The 17,180-nt window shown below is 36.7% G+C and overlaps 1 protein-coding gene across 1 annotated transcript in view; it reads left to right on the top strand.

The window, feature by feature from the left end:
* Positions 1-17,180, top strand: part of LOC120413717 (serine-rich adhesin for platelets) — a 90,642-nt gene that overhangs the window by 44,442 nt on the left and 29,020 nt on the right. Inside the window, exon 3 of the mRNA XM_039574640.2 lies at positions 12,211-12,929. Within this exon, the coding sequence (XP_039430574.1) occupies positions 12,211-12,929 (719 nt within the window). The remainder of the gene's footprint in view (positions 1-12,210; positions 12,930-17,180) is intronic.

Raw genomic sequence — 17,180 nt, 5'->3', positions numbered from 1 at the left:
TTTTGTTAAATTGCAGCAGAAGTTGATTTTTGTGGCCATCTTCTCGAGCGTCCATCCAAGTAGGCCTTGTTTTTCTCCTTCGACGTCGTTTTGGCAGCAATTTCACGCACACGCTGGCGTGTTTCTTCTTCTCGGAGCTTGCTCTTGATTTCCTCCAGTCGTTGATTTTTTTCCGCTGCTGCTGCTGCTGCTGCTACGATGTTGTCGGTTCGAACGATGACGATGGAATGAAAATCGTTGGCAAAAATGCTGCCTTTACGACTTCCCATTCCCACCAGTGCATCATAAAGCGAATGACGTAGGAATGGGATAACCGGCGCAAAGGGGCGGGACATCCGTCTCCATTCTAAGCCAATATAAGCCCGCTTGGTCAACCCTGGGAAATCATTCTATCGTTGGACGCCGAGGAGTAAACAACAAACTGGACCTGGAAGCAGAAGACCTGGAGGTTCAGAAGCAGTTGGCCGAAAAGCATCTAGCCCAGAGCTAGGAGCAGACCAAGCGGAGGCAGGCCAGCCAGAATAATTGAGAGCCACCGGGATATTCTGGCCACAAGACCCGGAGTGGCCAGATTCCTCAGGGGTGTTCCGATGGAAGGCCATACGAGACTGGACAACATGGGTATCAAACTTCTTGGATTTTGATACTGGTGATGAAAATGGCCATTTTGACAGTATTGGCCACAACCTGGAGTGGCCGGTGCCCTCAGGGAGGTTCTCCCGGTAGGACATTTACCGAACCATACGATTTTGGGCAATATTGGTATCAAATTTCATGGTTTTTGATATTGGTAATGAAAATGGCAATTTAGAAAAAGTTGGCCAAAAGCTGCAGTGGTCGGTGCCCTAAAGGAAAGTTTTCCCAGGAAGACATCTTTTGAACCAACGAGTTTTGGCAATATGGGTATCACAACTCATGGTTTACAATACTGGCCATTTCGTAAAAGGTGGCAACAATCTGGAGAGGCCGCTACCTCACGATTGTTCCGATTGGGGGACAAACATCGAATTATAGAGATATCATGGTTTTTTAATACGGAGCTTAAAGAGAAATTAAACGAAATTATAAATCCAATAATGTTTTGATTTTATCTGACGCATAATTCAACAATATTACTTGATTTTAAAAGCTTTTCTGCTAAGTTCTTTGTCATACTGATCATGTGTAACATAACCACCTGCACCTTTTTTTATTTAACTTTTTATCACTAAAACTTGATTTACAAAAAAACACTATTTTTAATTTTTTTTATTTTTTGATATGTTTTAGAAGACATAAAATGCCAACTTTTCAGAAATTTCCAGGTTGTGCAAAAAATCACTGACCGAGTTATGAATTTTTTAAACAATACTGATTTTTTCAAAAAATCGAAATTTTGGTCGTAAAAATGTTTCAACTTCATTTTTCGATGTAAAATCAAATTTGCAATCAAAAAGTACTTTACTAAAATTTTGATAAAGTGCACCGTTTTCAAGTTATAGCCATATTTAAGTGACTTTTTTGAAAATAGTCGCAGTTTTTCATTTTTTTAAATTAGTGCACATGTTTGCCCAGTTTTGAAAAAAATATTTTTGAAAAGCTGAGAAAATTCTCTATATTTTGCTTATTCGGACTATGTTGATACGACCTTTAGTTGCTGAGATATTGCAATGCAAAGGTTTAAAAACAGGAAAATTGATGTTTTCTAAGTTTCACCCAAACAACCCACCATTTTCTATCGTCAATATCTCAGCAACTAATGGTCCGATTTTCAATGTTAATATATGAAACAATTGTGAAATTTTCCGATCTTTTCGAAAAAAATATTTTTGGAATTTTCAAATCAAGACAAACATTTTAAAAGGGCGTAATATTGAATGTTTGGCCTTTGTGAAATGTTAGTCTTGATTTGAAAATTCCAAAAATATTTTTTTCGAAGAGATCGGAAAATTTCACAAATGTTTCATATATTAACATTGAAAATCGGACCATTAGTTGCTGAGATATTGACGATAGAAAATGGTGGGTTGTTTGGGTGAAACTTAGAAAACATCAATTTTCCTGTTTTTAAACCTTTGCATTGCAATATCTCAGCAACTAAAGGTCGTATCAACAAAGTCCAAATAAGCAAAATATAGAGAATTTTCTCAGCTTTTCAAAAATATTTTTTTCAAAACTGGGCAAACATGTGCACTAATTTAAAAAAATGAAAAACTGCGACTATTTTCAAAAAAGTCACTTAAATATGGCTATAACTTGAAAACGGTGCACTTTATCAAAATTTCAGTAAAGTACTTTTTGATTGCAAATTTGATTTTACATCGAAAAATGAAGTTGAAAAATTTTTACGACCAAAATTTCGATTTTTTGAAAAAATCAGTATTGATTAAAAAATTCATAACTCGGTCAGTGATTTTTTGCACAACCTGGAAATTTCTGAAAAGTTGGCATTTTATGCCTTCTAAAACATATCAAAAAATAAAAAAAATTAAAAATAGTGTTTTTTTGTAAATCAAGTTTTAGTGATAAAAAGTTAAATAAAAAAATCACCAAATTTTTTTTACCGTGTATTATTTTTTTCCAGTGTAGTCCGTATCCATACCTACAACTTTGCCGAAGACACCAAATCGATCAAAAAATTCCTTCAAAAGATACAGATTTTTGAATTTTCATACATCATTTTTGTATGGACAGCTGCCGAATTTGTATGGAAAATTATATGGACAAACTAATGATGCAAAATGGCTTCTTTGGGCATACCGAAGGCACCAAAAAAGTTTCAGTCGGATTAAAAAATACAAAAAAAATCGAATGACCGAAATCCTAGAGAACTGCTCAAAAACTAAATGGATCGATTTCAATTTCGATTCGGTTTTATTTGTGAATAATCAAGTTAGAATGAGTTCATTTAGTTACACAACAGAGTTTTGGTGTTCCTTTCAGCTGTGTTTTACATTGTAATTCAATCGAAAAATTATTACTTATAACTATGGAATAGACAAGAGTAAGAAAAAGTTTTCAAAAAACTTACAGAAAACTAAATGGATCAAATTCAAAATTTTGAAAATCTTTCAAAATTTTAGTATTAGTATGTTTATGACAAATAAAAGCTCATTCAATCTACTAAGGCCGTTGCAAATATTTTTTGAAGTTTATGTCCCCCCCCCCCCTTCAAATCGGTCCGAAAAATCAGAGGGCAAAATAAATTCAAAAAACTTTAAAATTTTAATGGAAAAAGAAAAGTCTAATGAACTGAAAATAATTTGAAATGAAATGTGATTTTATAAGTTATTTCACATTGGACTTTTATAAATTATTTGATAAAACAAATTAAAACTGTTAACGAGAAGATGCCCTTGGAAACCATAAGTCTTGGTGGTCTCTTTGTCAAGATTTCTACTCGAACCTAATCATTCGAGTAATTGATCCAAACTTAAATTACCAAGCAGTCATTTTTTCAAGTTGAACATTGGATGGTTCTGATAATTTTCCATGTTTTCCAACTATTTGAACCACACAAAAAACATATTTCCACACCAAAGTTCCTATTCTAGAAACGCTGGAAATTTTTAATTTTCCCAACTTTTTTAAATAATAGCTCGAATTAATGGAAGGAATGCAGATATTTAATCAATCTAAACGGTATTTTATAGTAAAATGACTCTTTTATAAGCCCTTTTATTGACAAAAGCAGATTCTGTAGGTATAAAATTATACAGGATATTTAAAAAGGGGGTTTATAGAAGCGTTGTCCCGTCACGAAAAATGACAATTGTTTAATTTGCAATAGTTCGTGAAATCGGATTCGCATCATATTTTGGATTCTCTTCGTACTCAAAAAACACTTTAAAATGCTTATTAGAAATCGAAAATTGGTCAAAAGGAACCAGAGTTACGACTGACGCAAGTTTACATTGTCCCGTCACGCCAATGTTTTGGTCAAGGCACGAATTCAAAATTCAAAAAGGTGCTCATTTCTCGTGTCTAGAAGCAAATGGTGTAACAGGCCAGTTTTTGATCGATCTAGACTAATTCGACCCTCTAGAATCCAAATTTGCCTGTTTATTTTACTGAGTCTCAAAGAGAAGCGAAATATTCAAGATGGCGTCTAATATGTCGGCAGAATGGAAAAAAAAACCACCATAAAAGGATTTTTTTTTGAAATTAAATATGTCTTTATTGAACATTTTTATAATAATAACATTTCTTTTACATGATAAGTGGTATGGCCTAATGCACTTCATCTTTGTTGTATTTTTCGTTTTATTATTAACTGATCACATTTATTTATTTGCTTAAAATTGTTTTACATTATTGCATTGAATTGAATACATTTGGGTAAAAAAGAAAAAAAAATCGCTTTAACAACTAATCCTAACTTAAAACTAAAAAAGTAAATTCATTGAAATATTCAAAATCATTAGAACGAGTAAACTACGAACTGTATTTTAAAATAAATCCTCCAAGCGTTCTTACTTGTTCCGCACGAGTTTTGCAACCACGCAGTGTTGTTGTCATCTCGATGAAAATGTTCAGAAGTTCTTGTGGTGAAAACAGGTCACTGCTGCCTTCATCCGTTGATGTTGGTTGGTTTTCCCTCGGTTGCTGACTGAAGCCTGGAGGTGTTGTATGCTCTGCAACTCTTTGCCGCTGATTCAACGGCAATGGCTGCAGATTTGGAACCACTCGAGCAGATCCCGCTCCAGGTGACGCCAAAGCAGGAAAATCCACGTCCGTGAAAGTTGGTGGTGTTTTGCGACGATTTGGTTGGTGCCTTGTCGTCGCTTGCTGCCGAATTTTTACAAACTCAGCACGTTTTGGGCAGCTTCGATTCTTGGTAGAATGGTCGCCGCCGCAATTGAAGCATTTCGCTTCGATGTTCTCGTTGATTGTTTCGCAAGCTTGTGTTTTGTGCTCACCTCCGCAGGTTGCACAACGACTCTTGATGAAACAGTTCCTTCCACCATGTCCAAACTGCAAGCAGTTCGAACATTGCGTCACGTCACGGTGCACTGGACGATAACGTTCCCAAGTCACGATGATGTTGAAAATTGCCTGAACTGCCTTCAGCTCAGACGGCGTTGTCGATCCTTTCTCGAGATGAACCAGGTACAGTTGATCACGATACTTGATGTCCTTGTTGTGTCTCGTCATCTTGAAGACTTCGATCACGTTCAACTTAAGAGTTTTGAGCTCTTCTTTCAGCACACTCACATCCATGTCGTACAGACCTCGGAGGACCTGTTTCATGGGGCGTTTACCTGGATCGTCATGGCTGTAGTATTCAATCTTTGTGTTGTTCAGGAAATCCCGAACGTAGTTGTAATCCTTTCTGGTAGGTAGCAAAATTTTGAGTCCATCAGCACACAAGCGAATGGAAGCTCTTAAAGCACCAGATTTGATAAACCCGGTCAGCCACTTTCGCACCGAATCCGATGACGATGTTTTCACAAAAATGGGTGGCAACTTTTCCCGTCGTTCAAATTCTTCCTTCTCGCTCACGTCCACAGGGAGGGTAGCGAACTGGTTTCCAGACAATTTTTGAGCGTCCTTGCTCAAACTGCCTGGCTTTGCAGGTAGCGCTTCGGCATTCTTTAGCTTCTTCAAATCTGCCGATCCTGCTGGTGAGGACCGCCTCTTTTTCTTGCCGTGAGGCATTTTTGCACTTTTTAAGCACTTTTCAGGAGCTAAAATCCAGGAGTACCTCACTGAATGATGGTCCACAAAGGAATGAAAAGGATTTTTAAGTTCAATCAACTAGTCAAATTTAACTAATTTGGGGTCGCTAAACTCGACTATGAGCCATACAACACTCCAAAGTACTCAGAGAATGTGCAATCCAAGATGGCAGCCAAGATGGCGAACCTAGAATATTGGAAATTTTTATACAGAAATGTAACAGGCAGTCAACAGGTCAAATTTAATTAATTTGGGGATGCTGAACTCGAATATAATCCTTAGAATATTCTGAAGTCTGTGCGGCATAATGCCGAATACGGTGACAAATAAATAAATAAGTACTCAGGGAATGCAATTCAATTTTCTAGCTTCGCCATATTGACCGCCATCTTGGATTGCACATTCCCTGAGTACTTTGGAGTATTATTTGGCTCATATTCGAGTTCAGCGACCCCAAATTAGTTAAATTTGACCCGTTGATTGCCTGTTACACATCTGAAAAAAATCAAATTTTCTAGCTTCGCCATATTGGCCGCCATCTTGGATTGCACATTCCCTGAGTACTTTGGAATATTCTATGGCACACATTCAAGTTCAGCGACCCCAAATTAGTTGAATTTGACCCCAATCTGTTACACATCTTAAAAAAAAATCAAATTTTCAAGCTTCGCCATATTGGCCGCCATCTTGGATTGCACATTCCCTTAGTATTTTGGAATATTCTAGAGCTCATATTTGAGTTCAGCAACCCTTTTTTAAATTTGACCTGTTCATTGCCGGTTTCAAAAAACCGGCAAAGTGGTAACATTTCTTTATAAAATATCGAATATTCTAGCATCGCCATATTGGCCGCCATTTTGGATTGCACATTCCCTGAATACTTTGGAGTATTCTAGGAGTCAGATTCGAGCTCAGCGACTCCAAATTAGTTAAAGTTGACTAGTCAGTAGAGATTTTCCCAATTGCTTCATTTCGTGACGGGACAACGCGAGCAAAACCCTCTTTTGCAAAATATCTGCGTTGTCCCGTCACGAAAAGAAGTACCTGTCAAATCAACAAAAAATGACGAAATTGGGTGATCCAGGAAGCAAAATCTTCGTTTTTCATTTTAGAAACAACTGTAGAAAAGGGTTTTTTTCCAAAAACTTACTAGGGGAGCAGTGTTCTTCACTTTTGTGTATAAAAATCAAAATGATCCAATTGTACGATGTTGTCCCGTCACGCTACATTTGTATCTCACTTGACTCAAACTTTATGTTTGTAAATGTTTGCTGGAGTGAATCTTATTGGAAATTTAATGTACTTTCCAAATTTGTATAAATATTGGTACCTTTTCCCACAGATTTTAAGGTTATCAGCAAAAAACTGAAAACATATGCGTACAAACGTTGTCCCGTCACGAAAGAATCGGTCTTCTGTGAACTCTTTTCTACATTCTGATTTAATCGATAAAGTCTGTAAACGCTAAAGTTTAATCGGACAAACGGTTCGTCTAAAAGACCGAAGTTTAAAAAGAACCGCGGTTCTTTTTTTCTGAGCCACGGTTCGTTCGCTCTTTTTAGTGAACCGGCTCTTTGAGCGGCTCGCTCTTTTTTTGCCCACCTCTATGAAATACCATATGACCCATTGGAACAGGTTCCACCAATCTCCGGTGACCACATCCGGAACTGCAGTGGGAAAAAGCAAAAACTAGTCGTGCGACGTATCTAACTTCTTGATTTTGAATAGGGACATGAGTTATACACTCCATTTTTTAAAAATATGAGGTTTGATATGTCCCAAGAGTGGTTTTAGAAATATGCCAAATATGATCTTCGGACGTGGCCACCAGAGAACCTGGAAACCGGTCAAGGAGGCAAACATACAACTTAAAAATATTCTCCATCCAAAATCAAGAAGTTTGATACGTCGCACGACTAGTTTTTGCTGTATCACACTGCGGTTCCGGATGTGGCCACCGGAGATCGGTGGAACCGGTAGAGAGACATTTACTTCAAAAAATATTTGCAGCGGCCTTATTATCAAAAAAATCAACAAGTAAGCGTGATCACGGCGTGTTTTCTAGAACAACCTTATCAGGAAATAAGTAATCGCTACGATCAAATGTGTCTTATAAGAAATTTTCTCAGCTTCCCAATGCTTCTAAGAGCGAAATGTTTCATCGAGAACAAATTTGTAAAAGGTTGCAAATCGCTAAACATTTTGAAAATCATATTTTAACTGGTTTTGAATCTGTATGATTTATTCAGTAATTAAAATCATAATACCTAATTAAATTGAAAATTTTACCTGAATTAATAGATTAATACATGATTTTTGTGAAAATATATCACGTGTCTGCTCTGATTTGGCTGATACAACCAAAATTTTTGCAAGTGTGAGATTGTTACGGGTATTATTGCATTTCTATTAATAAATATGATGTTTCCTTAAACAGACATGAACCTTGAACTTGACCAGGAACATAGATACAAAACATGATTTAAAATCGAAAATGTGCTACAAATTACTGCTGCATGCTTCAATAGTCATAGTTTTGTGAGTATAAAGTAAATATATCATTTTTAATGTATAACTGTTGAAAATGCATTTGAAAATGTTGAAAACACCTTCGCAAACATTTTTTGGTTGAAACAAAAATAAAATTTTAATTTTAACAAAAAATCAAACAGAAGCCTAGTTATACAAGTTATTTCAGCAAAACTCAAGATACTTGTAAAACGTTTTAAAACAGATAAGACTTCTATAACAATGCTGATTACTTGATCATTTCATACAAAAAAAAAACAAAAAAAACTTTCATACTCATGAAGAGTATTTTCCTTGAAACTCTACACAGTAATTTGTAGTTCAATTTCGAGTAGATAACATTTTTTGGTATACATGCAACTGGTTAATGTTTGGTTAAGGAAATATGATATTTATTCATAAAAATCTAATTTCCTTTAACAATCTCAAACCTGCCAAAATTTCGGTTGTATCAGCTAAATACAAGCTACATCAGAGCCAGCGGCTGAGATTTGTGCACACAAATTATGTAATAATATATTAATTTTTGTTAACATATATTTTAATACGGTATTCTGATTTTAATTTCTAAATAAATCCCGCACATTCAAAAACTCGGTTAAAACTTATTTTTTTAAATGTTTAGCGATTTGCAACCTATTACTCTGTTGTTTCTTGTCTTATTTGCACACTTTTATGAGTAATTGACACATAAAACACATCATTTGACAAGTTTCCTAGACTGTTTTTTAAAAGTTTCCAATAAATGATGAAGGAATTAAAAAAAAACTTAAAATAAAGATATTTTAGTAATTTCTCGATGAAACATTTCGCTCTTAGAAGCATTGGAAAGCTCAGAAAATTTCCTATAAGACACATTTGAAAGTAGCAATGATTATTTTTTCTCCTCAAGGTTGCCCAGAAAACACACCGTGGTGTTAAATTATTGCGCTGAAAAATACCAATGTAAAATTTACTGGACAAGTAATCACAAATAACAAATCCCCACCATTCAAATTTGTGTTACTCAGATTTAAAAAAAAAATGCAATAATAAGTCTGATATGAAGATGTAATGCAGGATTACGCAATCCCAAATTACAATGAATCGTAAATCCGATCTCAGAAAACGTGAAATACTGGATTACAAAAAAACGAACACTTAGTAGAACTGAAAATGTAGTATAAAAAAATCATTGCTATTTCAGTTGTTTATCCAATATAATTTATTTATTTATCATCTTTGCAGATTTCAGGGTTTCTTACTATCTAAGCAACAAAATTTCTACTTCTAAACACAGATTTACACACATTAAAGTCAACATTTTCCAAAATATTTGGGACGTCTAACAGTTCAGTTTTACTACAATCAACAACATTTTTACAAAGCCGCCAGTACTTAGATATTTTAAAAAACTAATGACTAGAAAACAACTGACTAGCGTAAAATGCATTTTGAAACACTTGGATTATTTTTACCGAATTCGGTAAAATTTTACGTGGACATTTTTTTGGGAATCTGTTACCCCCCACCCCACCCCCCCCTATCGTGGACAATTGTCCATACAAAAAAACTTTTTTGTAAAGATCGTGGACAATCGTGGAAATCAAATTATTCGCTGCTCTACAGCATTGCCTTGGCGTTCCCGATTGCGAGATTCCTACTCGAAACTAGGAGTCCGAAGGCTTGATTGTTGAGGCAATTGCAAACCTCTTTTTACACCTTAGCTTCCATCCACCCCGGGATTCGAACTGCCGACCTTTTGATTGTTAGTCCAACTGCCTACCAGCGACTCCACCGAGGCAGGTCCCAGGGAGACGACTCATACACCTGGACTGAGCTATCGACCTAACCACTAGGTTAGACCGGGACCAGCATTTACTTACCCGTCCGACGGAAGGCGTGATCAGACAAATCTCGTCTCAAAAAATGCCACCGGGACCGTCTGGGATCGAACCCAGGCCAACTGGGTGAGAGGCAACCACGCTTACCTCTATACCACGGGTCCAGCCATAATTTTCAATTTCATGAAGTTTGATATGTCGCATGATATGCTTTCCTTGCATACTCCGGAAGTGTCCCCCAATGGCCACCGGTAACCGGTTCTGGAGTGACCAGTTTGGGTCAGAGGATTTCGGCATTTTTTTTTCATAAAATTATTTTTATTTGGTCCTTTTCGGTGCTGGGACCTGGTTAGGACCGAGTCGGCTTTTGTAATTACCGTAAACTGGGTCAATCGGGACAAATGGGGCGAATTGAGACAGCAGTTTTAACCATGTTGGAACACAATATTTTGATTTTTCTGGTTGGTTTCGGTTAGAACAGACTCAGGCCAACAAAATGTGTACATCCGTTTCCAAATTTAAAAGCTTTAGGTGCTCTAAGAACTGCTGTCCCTATTCAGACTGTAGTCCCGATTCACCCCAGATTACGGTACATTTGACTTAATAATTACAGAGGATCTTGTGTAGACGATATCGGCATGAAAATCCGATTGAAAACATTGGCCCATGTGTTGATTTTATAACAAAAGCTGTAAAAATCATGTTTTTCGGATGTTAACGGAACCGGTGTCCACTGTTGACAAATCATCTCTACGGGAGCTTAAAGTTGAGGTAATTGTCGTGATCGGGGACTTTCTTTTATAATAAAAACACAGATATTTTGTAATTAGCAAACAACACGTCTTATTCTACACAAATTAACCACAAAAATGATTTGACAATCTTCATTCTCTCTTTTGCCGGCCGCACGCATCTTGTTGTTTTCTCGCTCGTTGCTCTCTCTCGCAGCTCGCTAGCGCGCTCTCGCACTCAAACCGCAATCTGTCAGCTAACAAGGAAATATTTATGAAGGTTCGCACTTTTTGTTGCGCACTTAACTCTTAATTATGAATAATTCAATCTTATAATAAATACTCAATTTATAATTTATTGCATATTCAATCCTGCAACCCATAATCCCTACAGTAATTACCCGTCAAATGCAACCGGAATCAACCCTGTGTTATCGTTTCGCAGATAAAGGTCCTCAAATTCCGGGCCTCAAAAAGGACTTTTTCGGTTGTAGCAGGTTCCCGGTGACTCTTGTGTCGGAATCGCAAAGTAGACATTCTAACCTTTCATTTGCAGCTGAGACATCCAAAATCGGCCAAGATTCCGAATGTTGGCAGCCAAAAACATTTCTGGGTCATATAGACCCGAGTACCATAAGACCATGGCCAGGTTAATAAATCAATTAAAAAAAAACATATCTAAACTTTTTTATATTTTTAAATGGACTTCTAGGTCCCCAACATGGTTTGAATGACACATAAACGGTCAACAAGGGTTGAAGCATTGCCGAGATAATTGAGAAAAAAATGTTTCGGATTCTGAGTTGATATGTATACGTGAAGGTGGGTCAAGAAAGCATAATCAAGATGTTAATTTTTCAAGTGATTTTATAGCCTTTCCCATTGTGGAAGTATAGAACTATGAACAGTATCATTTCACTCCACTCAATAACTATTTGTCTTTTTCCCTGAGCCGGATTTCCTTCCCAGGACCTTCGGCTTGCGGTTTGAAATGTAAGTCTGCCCCTTCCCCGCTCCTCCTCCTACCATCCATCGCAACCATCTTCCATTATATATTTGCTCTTGCTTTTGTAAATTAGATTTTGATATCAACTCGTTCGCAATTGCGAGTCGTCACCAGCGAAGAAGGGGTGAAATCTGATAGCTGCGAAAACGACTACGGCACAGTACCGTACCCCCGGGGGAGGGAATTCCCGGATTACTCTGGTGGTGTAGAGTTTCCAATATCGACACTCTGTCAGGCTTGATTTAGCGTCGCCGGTCGCAAGTTTGTGCTTCGGCTTAACGCGTGGCGGCGGAGGCTCACGTGTGTGCGAAGGCAATATTCTTTTTGGGTGATATATTGTCATTTGGGATTGGGCTTACTTTTGCGAGATTCTTTAGTCATAAATCTGTATGAAATATTTGCCAACTTTTCAGTCACCTGTCGAATCTTCCATTAACCAACTTTTTTTCTTGTCTTTCCACAGAATACGAAGGCTCGCCACGACGGTTCGGGCTGAACCTGAACGAGGACAGCAACTCCTCGTACTACATCTCGTCCAACTTTAAGCTAAATCTGACTTCCCCATCGCTACTGACACCGCCACGTCCGGGCTTCCCGCAGCGTGTGATACCGAGCCAGCAGTCGACGACGACCTCAACGACCTCGAACAACAACGGAAGCTCGAGTACGGCCACGACGCCCACGCCGACCAGCAATCACTACCACCCGGCCCGATCCCCAACCCTGCTGGAGCAGGTCAGTTCCGGGCTGAACAGTTCCGTCACCTTCGACGCCAACGCCCTGCTCAGCGAGTTCGACGCCAAACGGGCCGCCGTCAGCATCACCAACAGCATGCCCAGTTCCGACAGCAACAGCAAGCTGAACGTCCTCCGGCTGGACGGCGAAGACTACCGGAGAGCGGACGAACAAAAGGAATCGTCGTCGTACATGAAGCGAATCTCGCCCGAGACGAAGCCAACGCTGGGGCTGACCTCAACCACGGCCGACGACAATCCGACCTTTGGGGCGGGTTCCTTTACGACCCCCATCACGGCGTCCTCCACCTTTGACTATCTGTACGAGTTTTCCGAGACGCGCAAGGTGCTGGAAGAGTTCTTCAAGTGTCCCACCACGGAGGACGTGGAGAAGGCGTTCGAGAAGTTTAGCGACTACAACGAAAGCGGGGACGACGTGGAGAGTTTGGTGAGTAGTGAAAAGATTTATAGGAAAAAACTATTACACTCAAACCCCGATGGTTTGACACCAACTGTTGTCAAACGAACGGGGTCACGTTTTAGTTTGACATCCCTTTTACACGGAGTTCACACAAACTACCAAACATTTGTTTTGATAGTGTGCGTGAACGCCGTGTAAAAAGTGACAGTTCGTCACTTCTAAGATTGACTTTAACCAACTAACGGGGTACAAACTAAAGAAGGGTCAAACCAAAAAGTGACCAACCAGTGTATTGACATTCATACGAAGTTTCAATCCAAAAATAAATCGATATTTGGTGGAAGGGTTCTCAAACTTTCTAACCGTAATTCAAAACTCATCTTGGCTTGATATATTTTTCATCGTAAATAAAACAATCTGGTTTCTTCCTCCTCTGTAGTTTCCGAATGCTGAGCATACATTTTTTTTCTGCAAATTGCAAACTTTTATTTGAAAATATTTTCTCTAGCTTCAATTAGTGCGGTTCAGTTCTTCTACATATGAGCAACTCTCTACCAAAACCGGAAATGGATTTTATTTGTATTTTTTGATTTGGCTCAAACTTGGTGAGGGCCTTCCCTATGACCAAAGAAGCTTTTTTGTGTCATTGGTTCACCCATACAGGTCTCCGTAAATACTTAAACAGATGTAGCTTTAGATTGAATTTTCTTATCAATTTGGTGTCTTCGGCAAAGTTGTAGGTATTTTTGAGGACTATTGAGAAAAAAAGCTACATGGAAATTTTTTTTTAACGATTTTTTTATTATCATTTTTTTTACAAAAACTCAATTTCCCAAAATACGTATTTTTTGATTTTCGAGAGTTTTTAAGAGGTACAATCTTCAATGTCTCATAGACAATTTCATATCAAATTTTCTGAACTTTTCAAAAAAAAATATTTCCAACAATTTTTTTTAATAGTTCTGAAAATTTGCTATGAAATTGTCACTCATGGTCACTATTTTTAAAAATCGAAAAACTGCAAATATTTCGTTAAAATCAAACTTTCGGTGGCTACATCTTGAAAACGGAGCCCTTCATAAAAAAATCGGTTAAGTACTTTTCGATTGCAAACTCAATTTTACATAAAAAATTTCGGTAAATTTTTTTGGTGTAAAATTTCGATATTTTTCAAAAATCACAATTTTTTCAAAAATTCAGAACTTGGCGGCAGATTTTTTGGCCATACTTCTCTATGGCTCAAAAGTTACGAGTTTTTGTCCCCTAAAACACATCAAAAAATCTTGAAAATATAAAAATATGTATTTAGTGAAATTGAGTTTTTGTGAAAAAAAATGTTCATTAAAAAATCCGCATTTTTTTCCCTGTACCTATTTTTTCTCAATAGTCCTCAACAATACCTACAAGTTTGCCGAAGATTCCAAATTGATCAGAAATTTCACTCATAAGTTACAGCTGTTTTAATATTTACGTACCATTTTTGTATGGACAGCTGCCAAAATTGTGTGGATACTTGTATGGGTGAACCAATGCCACAGTGTTCGGAATGGCAAAATCAAGTGGAATAAATTGATAACTCCTTTATTTGACGTCCTAGCCAACTGGTGTCTTGGGAAGAGTTGTTGTACTTGATAAGGGCTATCTTTTGAAGTTATTGACATACAGGGTGACGACCTTCCAGGGTGTCAACCAAAAACTAACTTTGTTGGATGACGTTGTAGGGCTTTGGTGTCTTGGGCAAAGTTGTAGAGGAGATTTCATGAAAGTTTGTCGAAGGCGCCAAATTTGTAGCTCGTAATCTACTCGAGATATACGCCATTTTTGCAAAAATGGTCCAAAAAAGCACTTTTTTGGTGATAACTCAAAATGTTTGCATTTTAGCGGCCTACTATGTTCTGAAGAGTTGTTTATGACATAAAATAACACATCTTTGCCGAAGACAGCAAAATATTTTGAGCCTTTATTGAGGAGTCATAACCATTTTTAAGTGATTTTGATCCTATTTTCAAGTTGCTATGTTTTCAAAATGGCGCATTTTGGCGCAAAACCGAACAATGCAACTGAAAGTACACACTTTCAACTACATTTCCTGAAAATATCTCCGTGTCTATCCGTGTCTATTTTTAGATATCTCGATTTGAATTTGACGGTTTTTAATCAATTTATTCATAAATTTTAATCGAAATCATGTTGAATACTAGTTGAAAATCGGTGAATTGAAGGCTGAATTGATCGATATTTATAAAAAAATGCTTTGTCTTTGAAAAAATACGACAACCTTTCTAAAGTGACCAAATATAAAAGGAAATACTTAATTTTAAATACGAACAATTATTTAAAATTTTAATTTGCACTATTTTTGGGCTAAACATGTTTTTATTCATAAGTTTAGAATGTGTGTCATAAATTTAAGCATAAACAATGTTTTTTTTTCATAAAATCGACCAATTTACCGATTATTACTACGTTTTCAATAAGATTCCACTTAAAAAGATAAATAAATTGATTAAAAACCGTCAAATTCAAATCGAGATATCTAAAAATAGACACGGATAGACACGGAGATATTTTCAGAATTTGTAGTTGAAAGTGTGTACTTTCAGGTGCATTGCTTGGTTTGCGCCAAAATGCGCCATTTTGAAAACATAGCAACTTGAAAATAGGCTCAAAATCACTTAAAAATGGTTATAACTCCTCAATAAAGGCTCGAAACATTTTGCTGTCTTCGGCAATGATGTGTAACTTTATGTCATAAACAACTCTTCAGAACATAGTAGGCCGCTAAAATGCTAACATTTTGAGTTATCACCAAAAAAGTGCTTTTTTGGACCATTTTTGCAAAAATGGCGTATATCTCGAGTAGATTAAGAGCTACAAATTTGACGTCTTCGACAAACTTTCATGAAATTTTCTCCTCTACAACTTTGCGGAAAACACCAAAGCCCTACAACGTCATCCAACAAAGTTAGTTTTTGGTTGACACCCTGGAAAGTCGTCACCCTGTATGTCAATAACTTCAAAAGATAGCCCTTATCAAGTACAACAACTCTTCCGAAGACACCATTTGGCTAGGACGTCAAATAAAGGAGTTATCAATTTATTCCACTTAATTTTGCCATTCCGAACACTGTGCAATGACACAAAATAGCTTCTTTGGTCATAGGAAATGCCACCACATAGTTTGAGCCAAATCAAAAAATACAAAAAATAAAAATGGTCGAAATCGGCCGATTTCGTGCAGAATTGCTTATATTGCATGCAATTTTTGGGTTGTATGCAAGAGCGATGCACCGCCCTAATTCTCCATACAAACTTTGGAGTAAAACCATTCGGCCCAGACAAACTATTTTTGAAAATTCAAAAAAATCCACGTGATTCTGCGAACCCCAAACTCAATGCTTCCCGTCGAGTTAAGCCTGCACAGTCACATTTGTCAATTTTTGTAGGTCAGTGTAATAAAGTAAGTTTCGAACTTTAAATACACTGAAAATTGAACAACATATCGTATTTTTTTTTTACAAAAAATGCTCAGATTTGCGTGATTAGTAATAAGGGTATCAATCAAAGCAAAATTTGGTATGACTCTTCACAATTTATGTAAAATGCTAAAATTTTGAAAAATATCGTACTTTTTTAAAATAATTAAATTTTATTAATTTGTTTGAAGGGTTACAAGGGTAATGAGGCAATTTTTTTACGTATTTTTCTTTTTTTTTGTATTTTTCGTAAAATACTAAAATTTTCGTATATTTTTTATAATACCCAAATTTTCATAACTTGCAATATGGGTATCAAAATCAGCGATTTTTTTATGTTCACTTTATTAAAGTTTTGTTTGTGAAATTTCAAAATTTTCACAAAATATATTATTTTTTAAAGTTTTTAAATTTTATTTAAAAAAATACAGTTTAAGTGTTTTTCTTTTGTGCATATTTAAGTTTTCATTTTTAAAAATATAAAAAAAAAACTTTGATGAGCTACCGTGGCCGTGAGGTAACGGGTTTCGCCTTGTAAGCGGAAGGTGATGGGTTCGATTCCTGTCTGGCTCGACAAGGTCAGATCTCTTAAAAGAGCAAATATGTGGGGTGCTGGATTTCCAATCCAGAGGTCGTGAGTTCGATTCTCGTACCAGGACGATGAAGTTTTTAATTAAGTGAAAGTACATGCAAAATTTCGCTTCGTTTCGAAAAATACATGAAAATTTTTATATTTTCCAAAATGTCTTGAATTTATAAAAAATGCAAACAAAATTTCAATTTATTCGATACCCATATTGTG

This window comes from Culex pipiens, chromosome 1, assembly GCF_016801865.2.
Source record: "Culex pipiens pallens isolate TS chromosome 1, TS_CPP_V2, whole genome shotgun sequence".
In the NCBI taxonomy this organism is placed as follows: Eukaryota; Metazoa; Arthropoda; class Insecta; order Diptera; family Culicidae; genus Culex; species Culex pipiens.
This window is presented reverse-complemented; position numbering and strand designations above follow the sequence as displayed.